Genomic DNA, 11,779 nt, shown 5'->3' with positions numbered 1-11,779 from the left:
GCGGGGAACCTGGGATCGATTCCTGGCCAGGGCACATAGGAGAAGCGCCCATTTGCTTCCCCACCCCCACCCCCACCCCCCTTCCTCTCTGTCTCTCTCTTCCCCTCCAGCAGCCAAGGCTTCATTGCAGCAAAGATGGCCCGGGCGCTGGGGATGGCTCCTTGGCCTCTGCCTCAGGCGCTAGAGTGGCTCTGGTCGCGGCAGAGCGACGGCCCAGAGGGGCGTGCCGGGTGGATCCCGGTTGGGCGCAGGCAGGAGTTTGTCTGTCTCTCCCTGTTTCCAGCTTCAGAAAAACACAAAAAAAATAAAAAATAAAACATTGTTGAGACTTAAATATAAATAAAATGGAAATAATGTACATTACTTATTCTTTCTCTGCGGGCTGGTACTGGTCCACAACCTGGGGGTTGGGGACCACTGTACTAAGGTATCTATCTGCTTATGGTCCTGTCTGCAATTACTCTACCATCCCCAGGCTGTGATTTAACAACTCTAATTATAGACTGTTTTTTAGAATGTTCTAGATGGGAGTCATATACTGTGTATGTACTCTTGGGGTTTATCTGACTTCTTAAAATGTTTTTGAGATTTAACTATGCTGTTGTGTATATCATTACTTTAAATTTTACTTCACGATAGGTCAAAACCATGATTTATGGTCCTGGACGGTTGGCTCAGTGATAAAGCGTCAGCCTGGCGTGCAGGAGTCCCGGGTTCGATTCCCAGCCAGGGCACACAGGAGAAGCGCCCATCTGCTTCTCCACCCCTCCCCCTCTCCTTCCTCTCTGTCTCTCTCTTCCCCTCCCGCAGCCGAGGCTCCACTGGAGCAAAGTTTGCCTGGGCGCTGAGGATGGCTCTGTGGCCTCTGCCTCAGTCGCTAGAATGGCTCTGATTGCAGCAGGGCGAAGCCCCAAGATGGGCAAAGCATCGCCCCCTGGTGGGCATGCTGGGTCGATCCCAGTCGGGCGCATACGGGAGTCTGACTGCCTCCCCATTTCAAGCTTCGGGAAAATACAAAACAAAAAAAAACACACACCATGATTTATCCACTCACATGCTGTTTACTCGGACGTTTTCAAAAAATGGAATTCATAGGTCATATGGAAAGAGTATATTTAAAACATGCCAAATATTTTTCCATAGACCCTGCACTATTTTATAACCCTCCCCTACAATGTATGATGGGGCTAACATATCCAATCCTCACTGTTACGACGTTTGAAATATCAGGCTACTGGGTGTGAAGTGCTATCTCATGTCTTGTGTTTTAATTGGTTTTAGAAACAGAAGGCAGGAGGCAGGAGTGGGAAGAAACAACTCATAGTAGTTACCTCTTGTATGTGCCTTGACCAGGCAAGCCTGAGGTTTGGAATCAGCGACCTCAGCGTTACAGGTGGACACTTGATCCACTGTGCCACCACAGGTCAGGCATAGATCATGATTTTTTTTTTTTTTTTTTTTTACATAGGCAGAGATAGACAGGGACAGACAGGAATGGAGAGATGAGAAGCATCAATCACTAGTTTTTCGTTGCGCGTTGCGACTTCTTAGTTGTTCATTGACTGCTTTCTCATATGTGCCTTGACCGCGGGCCTTCAGCAGACCGAGTAACCCCTTGCTGGAGCCAGCGACCTTGAGTCCAAGCTGGTGAGCTTTTAGCTCAAGCCAGATGAGCCCGCGCTCAAGCTGGTGACCTCGGGGTCTCGAACCTGGGTCCTTCCACATCCCAATCCGACGCTCTATCCACTGCGCCACCACCTGGTCCGGCTAGATCATGATTTTGATTTGTATTTTCCTAATGACTCAAGATGTTGAATACCTTTACTTGGGTTAATTTAAGTCATGTATTCTTGTAAGTGAAACATCTGGTAAAATATTTTTATACTAGTTTCTCTTCTCACTATATAAGGGTTCTTTGTATTCTAGAAACATATCTTTGTCATATCCATAACGGCTTGCATTTTTATGTTCTTTATGGTGTTATCTAAAGACCTGAAGCGGCTGGGCCGGGTCTTGAGGAGGAGGGTGAGATCCCACTGGGGGTGGCCAGCTGCAGGGCGCACTCCCATAGTGCCATTGAAGTCGGTGTTCTCCACCTGGCGACCATGGCTGTGCTGGCGGCCTTTTGTGCAGTGGCACCTGCAGCCGCAGCCCCCTGCTTTTGAGGCAGATGAAGGAAGTAAGATATGTGGAGCGAAGTTATGTATCAAAACCCACTTTGAACGAAGTGGTTATAGCAAGTGCTATAAGAACACCTATTGGATGTTTTTTTATTTTTATTTTTATTTTTTACAGAGAGTCAGAGAGAGGGATAGACAGGGACAGACAGGAACAGAGATGAGAAGCATCAATCATTAGTCGTTTGTTGCACGTTGCAACACCTTAATTGTTCATTGATTGCTTTCTCATTCGTGCCTTGACTGCGGGCCTTCAGCAGACCGAGTAACCCCTTGCTCGAGCCAGTGAGCTTGGGCTCAAGCTGGTGAGCTTTTTGCTCAAACCAGATGAGCCCACACTCAAGCTGGCGACCTCGGGGTCTTGAACCTGGGTTTTCCGCATCCCAGTCTGATGCTCTATCAACTGCACCGCCGCCCGGTCAGGCTATTGGATCATTTCTAGGCAGCCTTTCCTCCCTGCCTGCCACTAAGCTGGGCTCCACTGCAATTCAGGGAGCCAATGAAAAGGCGGGGATACCAAAAGAAGTGAGAGCAGCATACATGGGCAATGTTCTACAAGGAGGTGAAGGACAAGCCCCTACAAGGCAAGCAGTACTCGGTGTAGGCTTACCGATTTCTACTCCATGTACCACTATACACAAAGTTTGTGCCTCAGGAATGAAAGCCATCATGATGGCCTCTCAGAATCTTATGTGTGGACTTCAGGATGTGATGGTGGCAGGTGGGATGGAGAGCATGTCTAATGTTCCCTACGTAATGAACAGAGGAGCAACACCATATGGTAGGGTAAAGCTTGAAGATTTGATCGTAAAAGATGGGCTAACTGACATCTACAATAAAATTCATTTGGGCAACTGTGCTGAGAATACTGCAAAAAAAGTTGAATATTTCACCAGATGAACAGGATACGTATGCTATTAACTCCTACACCAGAAAGCAGCATGGGAAGCTGGAAAATTTGGAAATGAATTTATTCCTGTCACAATTACAATAAAAGGTAAATCAGATACAGTGGTGAAAGAAGATGAAGAATATAAACGTGTTGATTTTAGCAGTTCCAAAGCTGAAGACAGTTTTCCAGAAAGAAAGTGGCACGGTGACAGCGGCCAATGCCAGCACACTGAATGATGGAGCAGCTGCTTTGGTTTTGATGACTGCAGATGCAGCCAAGAGACTCAATGTTAAACCACTGGAGAGAATAGCAGCATTTGCTGATGCTGCTGTAGAGCCTATTGATTTTCCAATTGCACCTGCATATGCTGTACCTAAGATTCTTAAAGATGCAGGATTGAAAAAAGATGTTACAATGTGGGAAGTAAATGAAGCCTTTAGTCTGGTTGTACTAGCAAACATTAAAATGCTGGAGATTGATCCTCAAAAAGTGAGTGTCAATGGAGGAGCTGTTTCCCCAGCATCCAATTGGGATGTCTGGAGCCAGGATTGACACTCATTCGGTTCATGCCTTGAAGCAAGGAGAATATGGACTTGCCAGTATCTGCAATGGAGGAGGCGGTGCTTCCGCCAGGCTGATCCAGAAGCTCTAAAGGCAACATCTGTTAGGGCAACTCAACTCTGGCTAGAAAGGCCTGCTGTAATCAGTGTGACTGACCACCTTGGGAGAGCTTATACTCAAAATAATGTTTCATTTTTTGCCCTGGCCGGTTGGCTCAGCGGTAGAGCGTCGGCCTGGTGTGCAGAAGTCCCGGGTTCGATTCCCAGCCAGGGCACACAGGAGAAGCGCCCATTTGTTTCTCCACCCCTCCCCCTCTCCTTCCTCTCTGTCTCTCTCTTCCCCTCCCACAGCCAAGGCTCCATTGGAGCAAAGATGGCCCGGGCGCTGGAGATGGCTCCTTGGCCTCTGCCCCAGGCGCTAGAGTGGCTCTGGTCTCAACAGAGCAACACCCCAGAGGGGCAGAGCATCGCCCCCTGGTGGGCAGAGTATCGCCCCCTGGTGGGTGTGCCGGGTGGATCCCGGTCAGGCGCATGCGGGAGTCTGTCTGACTGTCTCTCTCCGTTTCCAGCTTCAGAAAAAAAAAAACAAAACAAAACAAAAAAAAATGGTTCATTTTTAACTTTTAAAAAAATAAGGTGGAAAAATCAAATCCCAAAACATTTTGAAATTACAAATAAAAATTTTCTGCTTTAAAAAAAAGAAAAAAAAGGCCCTGGCCAGTTGTCTCAGTGGTAGAGCATCGGCCTGGTGTGCAGAAGTCCCGGGTTCGATTCCTGAAGCGCCCATCTGCTTCTCCACCCCTCCCCCTCTCCTTCCTATCTGTCTCTCTCTTCCCCTCCCGCAGCCGAGGCTCCATTGGAGCAAAGATGGCCCGGACGCTGGGGATGGCTCCTTGGCCTCTGCCCCAGGCGCTGGGGTGGCTCTGGTCGCGACAGAGCGACGCCCTGGAGGGGCAGAGCATCAACCCCTGGTGGGCAGAGCGTCGCCCCCTGGTGGGCGTGCCAGGTGGATCCCGGTTGGGCGCATGCGGGAGTCTGTCTGACTCTCTCTCCCGGTTTCAGGCTTCAGAAAAATATAGAAAAATACAGAAAAAAAAAAAAAAAGACCTGAAGCCTTTAATGTTTAAGAAGTCCAATTAACCATTTTTATGATTCATGCTTTTTGTGCTGTAAGAAATCTTTCCCTACACTAGGGCTATGAACATTTTCTCATTTTCTTCTAAATATTTAAAGGTTTTAACTTTAACATTTAGGCTTGTGATACATTTTACTTTTTTTTTTTTAATTGATTTGAGAGAGGGAAAGAGTAACATCAATATGTTTCTATAAGTGTCCTGACTGGGGATCAAACTGGCAACATCTGCACTTTCGGATGATGCTCTAACCAACCAAACTATATGGCCAGAACACATTTTTGCATGTTTTAAAATGTAAAGTAAGGTGTTTTTCCCCCCTATAGAAATGCTGTTTACATCACTATTGGTTTAGAAGACTATCTTTTTCATACTGAATTATTTTGGCAGTTGTGTCAAAATTTAATTGAGCCCTGGCCAGTTAGCTCAGTGGCAGAGCGTCGGCCTGGCGTGCAGGAGTCCTGGGTTCGATTCCCGGCCAGGGCACACAGGAGAAGCGCCCATCTGCTTCTCCACTCCTCCCCCTCTCCTTCCTCTCTGTCTCTCTCTTCCCCTCCCGCAGCCAAGGCTCCGGAGCAAAAAGTTTGCCCAGGCGCTGAGGATGGCTCTGTGGCCTCTACCTCAGGCGCTAGAATGGCTCTGATTGAGACAGAGCGACGCCCCAGATGGGCAGAGCATCGCCCCCTGGTGGGCGTGCCAGGTGGATCCCGGTCAGGCGCATGCGGGAGTCTGTCTGACTGCCTCCCGTTTCCAACTTCAGAAAAATGCAAAGACAAGAAAAAAAAATTAATTGACATTGTATTATGTGTAGGTATGCTGGACTCTTATTTATCTATGTCTATTCTGAAGCCAACATTTCATCAGTGTGGTTCTACAGTAAACTGAAATTAGGTGGTGTAAGCCTTTCAACATTGTGTCTTTAAAAAACACTTGGGGTGAGAAGAAGTGGAGGAGAGTATCGGAAGGATAAATGGTGAAGGACAGAGACTTCACAATAGTGTACAGAATACTGTGAAACTGTGCACCTGAAACCTGTATAATTTTGTTAACCAGTGTCACCCCCAATAAATAAAAAAGGAAAAAACAAAATTTTTTTGTTAATCTAGGTTCTTTAAATTTTCATATAAATTTTTAATTAGCTTGTCAAATTCCACACAATTGCCTTTGAACCTAAAAATTAGTTTGGGGAGAATTGCCATCTTAACAATATTGAGTTTTCTCATTCTTGACCATGTGTATTACTGCACTTGTCATGTATTATTCTTAGTTATGTGTTCTTGACTTTCAGCAATGTTTTACACTTTTTATTGTACAAACCTTGCTTGTCTCACTACATTTATTTATTGTTTTTTAGAGAGAGGAAGACAGAGAAAGAGAAACGTTGATTTTATGTTCTACTCATCCAGGCCGTCATTGGTTGATTCTTTTATGTGCCCTGACCAGGATCAAACTGCAACCTTGGCATGTTGGGAGGACACTCTAACCAATTGAGCTACCTGGCCAGGGCCTATTTCACATTTTTATATCATTGTAAATGAGATGGTATTTCTGACTTCATTTCCAAACTGTTCACTAGTACAGGGAAAGGAAATCGATTATTGTATACTGATCTTGTATCCTGTGACCTTGCCCAATTCCTTTAAGTTTTAGCTTATTTGTAGATAAGAACTTTGGAAGACAAAATATTCCGTTACAGACAAGATTGTTATCCTGTTTCTAAAATGTATATTCTTTAAAGAGACACTGGAAAGAACAGAAAAGTGAAAAAAAAGAAATGCAAAATCCCTCAGATTTGTAGGTTAACTGCTATTAATCTTCTCACAAATTTCCTTGTTTTGAGCAAGATTCTTTTCATTTTTTTACAGTTCATTTTTTTACATACTTGAGCTTATTGACATTTACCATGCTTTTTAAAAAACACATGACAGCATCAACATCTCCCATGTTACCAAACTGTTTGCATAATTTTAATGTCTGCATAGTATTACATGGATACACTATAAATAGCCATTTTGCTATTATATATTTTTATACTGCAAATTTTGCATTATTACATCATCTATAGACACCTCTTCCCACATTTCTTAGGATGTTAATAACAGTACTATTATTATTGTTACTAGCCAACACATACAGTACTTTTACTATGTGCCAGGCACTGGTTTAAGTACATTATACAAATCTACCACACTAATCCACACAACTCTGAGGTAGACAACAGTGGAACCTCCATTGTACAGTTGAGAAAAACTGAGCCGTAGGTTACCAGCAAGTCTGAGGGGCTCAGTTAAGGGGCTACTCTTCTACTCCCAAAAAGAACCACTGTTTACAATGAAAACTAGTTATGAGAGGAATATGTTACACATGTGAAAAGTACTTAAGCACTGAGGAGAGAAGCAGCAATTGAGGGACCTGTGATCTAAGTCTGGGTCTGACCTCACTAAAAATGTGAGCCCTGACTTACAGTGTGTCAACTGTACAATGAAGAGCATGAGTTAAATAATTTCATGTTCCTTATAGTTCTTAAGTCTCATGATTCTAACAATCTAGATTTTTTCCCTCTGGGAATGATATAAAGATCTTGTCATGTTGGTCTCCACAATATTTATCATTCCACAATCAATCATTGAATATTTAACATAAGTAGTGTTGGCTATAAAATGGCAAAGAATGGTCAGTCCCTACACACAGAAGATCCATTTATACAATAAAACAGAATTGAGAAATTCTTTTCCTAAAATTTTTTAGGGTCACAGACTTACCAGAGAATCTGAAGATTAGGATCCTCTTCCAAGAAAAGAAAACCTTTGTATGAAAACAATAATTTTTCATAAGTTAATATTTGTTAACTGAGCCTCATAAATGAATTCAAACACACACTATGGGTCAGTGCTATCCTCAGGTTAAGTTCTGATGTAAGTAAAAGGGAAAAGCATGTATGACTGTAAGGGAATTGGGAACTCAAGGAGATCTTATTAGCACTTAAGAAGTTTTACATTAAATGACAGACACTAAGGTGGAGCAATAATATTAATAATTAGTTAATTACCGTAAAGCACTTATTATGTCAGGCACAATTCTACTTTTGTAGGTTTACTCATTTAATTTTCACCATGATCCCACAAGGGTAAGTAACATTATCTCTAATTTACAGAAGAAGATATCCTTAATTTAGGCAGAGAAGAACTAGGCAGCAACATGCCCAAGTTCACCCAGCAAGTTTAGGAAGAGGTCAGATCTGTACTTGAGCCTAGCTTAACCTTATGCTCTTAACCACCATGTCTTCTTTATAAAGACAAAAAGACTACTTTGGGAGGAGGGTACCCTTAGGTAGTGTTCTGTTCACTTTATGCCTCCAGGTCTCAATGTCCAGAAAAATCACTGTTTTTAAATTCCCAGGAGACCTCAGTAGCCTGTCTCAAACAACTTAGAATTAATGGGAAATTTTACTAGTAGGTGCTTCTCAAGCTTCCTTGATAATAGAGAAACTAGATATCCTTTTTAAATAAAGTCTTAAAAAGTTATTACAGGAACACTGAATAACCTATAAATATCACTTATTATCCCCTTATTTAACAAATCAATTCTAATCATTTATCCACACTTTTCCAATTCTTGCCAACATGCAAATATATTTTTTAATGGTACTACTAGTACTAAATGTGTTATTTCTGTTTTCCATTATAAGCAATTTTCTGGCTAACCAAAATGTGGTTATATTGACACATAAAACAGACTAAACAGCATTAAATGTTTGAGAAGAGAGGGACAATCAAGTAAAAATGGCATAGTAATTCATTAGAATATTATTTCCCACATTTTGTTACAATATTAATTTTCTATTCTCAGCAACAACTCTCATTTACCTCTTTGAAGGAAGTAGCATTATCATTATTTACTCATTTATTTATTTCTGAAGAAGAAAGCTGATCATCTCTCAACAACTCACCTACTTAATGGTTCCTTCTCCGATTTTAGAATTAAGGCTTGGTCAAGAATGCTTCCAGGCCAATTAGTTATATAGAAGTTAGTGGAAAGAAAAAAATATAATGTATTTGTGTACTAAAGTGAAATCTGTGGGGCTGTCCCCCTCCAAGACCAATTCTCTAGTGCAAAAAAAGGGATAGTAACAGAACTGAAAGTAATTCCATGTGAATTACAACTGTACATCTTCTCTCCAGAAGTTATCCAAGATTAAATAATGTTACTGTTCTTTGTGATTAATTTTCCTGTTTTTCTTATATTAAAAAGTATTTTCTTTAATATGATTTGTCTGGTATCTAATAAGGTTAGGGATGTTAACAAGTGCTGTCCCACAATGATCACATGTTAGGAACTGCTCTCCGGTGTGAGCTATTTGATGTACTATAAATGGAGAGTTTTGACTGAAGATAATTCCACACCGGTTACATTTATAGGTCTCTTCTCCAATATGGATCCTCTGATGTTTAATAAGGTCATTCTTCCGAATGAAGGCTTTCCCACACTGACAACATTCATATGGTTTTTCTCCAGTATGAATTCTCTGATGCACAATGAGGGCAGAACTCTGGCTGAAGGATTTTCCACAATCATGGCATTCATATGGTTTCTCTCCAGTGTGGGTTCTCTGGTGTGAGAAAAGGTGAGAACTTCGACTGAAACATTTTCCACAGTCTTTACACTCAAAGGGTTTCAGTCCAGTGTGAGTTCTATGATGAACAACAAGGTGAGATTTCTGGCTGTAAGACTTCCCACATTCATGACATTCATAGGGCCTCACTCTAACGTGAGTTCTCTGATGCAGTATGAGATGCGTGCTTTGTCTAAAAGATTTCCCACATTCAGAACATTCATAAGGTTTCTCTCCAGTATGAGTTCTCTGATGCCTAATAAGCCTGGAGCTATGAACAAAAGATTTCCCACACTGATTACATGTGTACAGTTTGTCTCCTGTGTGAGTTCTCTGATGAGTAACAAGGTGAGAGAACCAGCTGAAGGATTTTCCACATTCTTTACATTCATAGGGTTCCTCACCAGTGTGAGTCTTTTGATGTCCAATGAGGTGAGAACTCCGGCTGAAAGATTTTCCACATTCTTTACATTCAAAGGGTTTTTCTCCAGTATGTATTAGCCGGTGCCTGGTAAGATTAGAACGCCAGCTGAAGAATTTTCCACATTCCTTACATTCATAGGGTTTCTCTCTATGTACACTCTTCGCTCTTCCATGGGATGTGCCATGACTACAAGAGGTATCATTATTGGCACATTTATGGGATCTATCTTCTGTTTGAGTTCTTGCAAATTGAATAAGGTGAATGTTCTGACAGAAGGTTTGGCCACATTCACTACTGTTACTTGCATAGCTTTCCTGATGACCACTAAAAACTAAATCATGTTTTAAACTTTTAGTGTGTAAGTCATGCTTATGGAAATATTCTCTGAGTACTAGCTGAGCAGGAAGAAGACAGTTTCCCCCAAATTTACCATTTTCACTGACTCTCTCTGGAGAAAGTACTTTCTTTTGGGCAGATGCCACTTGCCTCAAATGTCTCTCCTGATGATCCTGACACTTGTCCAATTGGTCTTCACATTTCCAGACCTCTTCTAATGACAGATACCAGAGATCATTCTTTGCCACTCCTTCCATTTTAATGTCATAAGATATTTTATCTTTAGAAATGTTCTTACTGGAAATTGATTTAATTTCGATTGCAGGATCCCAATCTGAAAGAAATAAAAAAGCTCTGCATAATTAAAAAAGCATTAATATTAGAATGGCAGGATATATGTAGAGACAAAGTATATAAGCCATGAAGAGTTGCTTCTAGCCCAGTGTTTCCCAACCTTTTTTGTGCCATGCCCCACCTTAACCTTTCTAAAATTTTTATGTCCCCCCCATGTAACATACATAATTTTTAACATTAAAAAATTGTTCACTTAAAAAACATAAATGATAGGTTCTAGGAAGAAATCACTATGAAATTGTTAACAAAACACAGTAAGTAAAATTTCAAAACATATAACGAAAAACAGAAATTTAAATTCCAAATAATTTTAATACAGATTTTTCTATATTAATTTATTATTTTAATTTAGTGTGATCCTTGCGCTTGATGCTTGCTGCACAGAGATTTTATATTAGGTTCCAATTTGGTTAGCTTTAGTCTCAAGTCTCCACGTTGTGTTATATCCAGCCGATTTCTTTTTTTTACCAGTAAATCATTTACAGCACTAAATCCACATTCAGCTAAAAATGAAGATGGAAATGGCAATAGTTTTCTTGCACATTTGGTTGAATTTGGGTATTTGATTTCTGTTTCCTCACAAAGCCATGCCATCACTCCTTTGATATTAAATAAAGCTTTAACTGACTCATCATTTTGCAATTCTGCGAGTTCTTCTTGATACTGCATATTTGATATATCAGACAAATCCACTAACATTGGCTGCATCATCCATGTTGGGAAATCAATTTGTTTTAAATCAGAAAATCTTTCTTTTAAATCAGCTGATAGAATATTCAAATGATTGACAATAACAAGTAAAGTGGTATCAGTTACTTCACATTTTTGGAGCCAACGAAACTGTTTAAAGTTTTTGTTGTTAATATGTTTCTGACATAACTCAATATTGGTAATGAAACCAAATATCTTTGCTTTTGCATCGACAAGAGTTTTATTTGTTCCTTGAAGTTACTTATTTAATATATTTAGTTTTTCAAAGATATCGGCTAAATAACTCCAAATGCTTTACTATCTATTGTTAACAGATACTTCATTTCAGGTTTGTCGCTTAAAAAATCACTAAGAGTATCAAACAGTTCCATAAATCTTTTCAAACAGTTTCCTTTAGATAGCCATCTTACTTCAGTATGAAGTAAAAGTCTCACATGGTCTTCATTTTGTTATTCACAAAATAGCTTGAAAAGACGCTCACATTTGCCACTAGCTTTAATAGCATTAACACACTTTATTACTGTATGTAATACTTCATTCAGAACAGGCGAGATGTTTTTAGCTACCAAGTTTTCCCTAT

General features: G+C 40.9%; 1 protein-coding gene and 1 pseudogene across 6 annotated transcripts in view; one reads left to right on the top strand and one right to left on the bottom strand.

Annotated features, from left to right (window-relative positions):
- The window catches only part of ZNF10 (zinc finger protein 10), a 51,750-nt gene that overhangs the window by 3,747 nt on the left and 36,224 nt on the right, over positions 1–11,779 (bottom strand). For 4 of the 6 annotated variants that reach the window (XM_066260910.1, XM_066260909.1, XM_066260911.1 and 1 more), the window contains exon 5: positions 4,766–10,468. In XM_066260910.1, the coding sequence (XP_066117007.1) occupies positions 9,006–10,468 (1,463 nt within the window). In that variant the 3' untranslated portion in view covers positions 4,766–9,005. Of the gene's footprint in view, positions 1–4,765; positions 10,469–11,779 lie in introns of those variants that run through there. The other 2 variants (XR_010729322.1, XR_010729321.1) reach the window with 2 other exon arrangements.
- LOC136325852 (acetyl-CoA acetyltransferase, mitochondrial pseudogene) lies at positions 2,661–4,037 on the top strand (annotated as a pseudogene).

This window comes from Saccopteryx bilineata, chromosome 2, assembly GCF_036850765.1.
Source record: "Saccopteryx bilineata isolate mSacBil1 chromosome 2, mSacBil1_pri_phased_curated, whole genome shotgun sequence".
NCBI lineage: Eukaryota > Metazoa > Chordata > Mammalia > Chiroptera > Emballonuridae > Saccopteryx > Saccopteryx bilineata.
The sequence above is the reverse complement of the archived record's forward strand: the minus strand, read 5'-3'. Positions and strand labels throughout refer to the sequence as shown.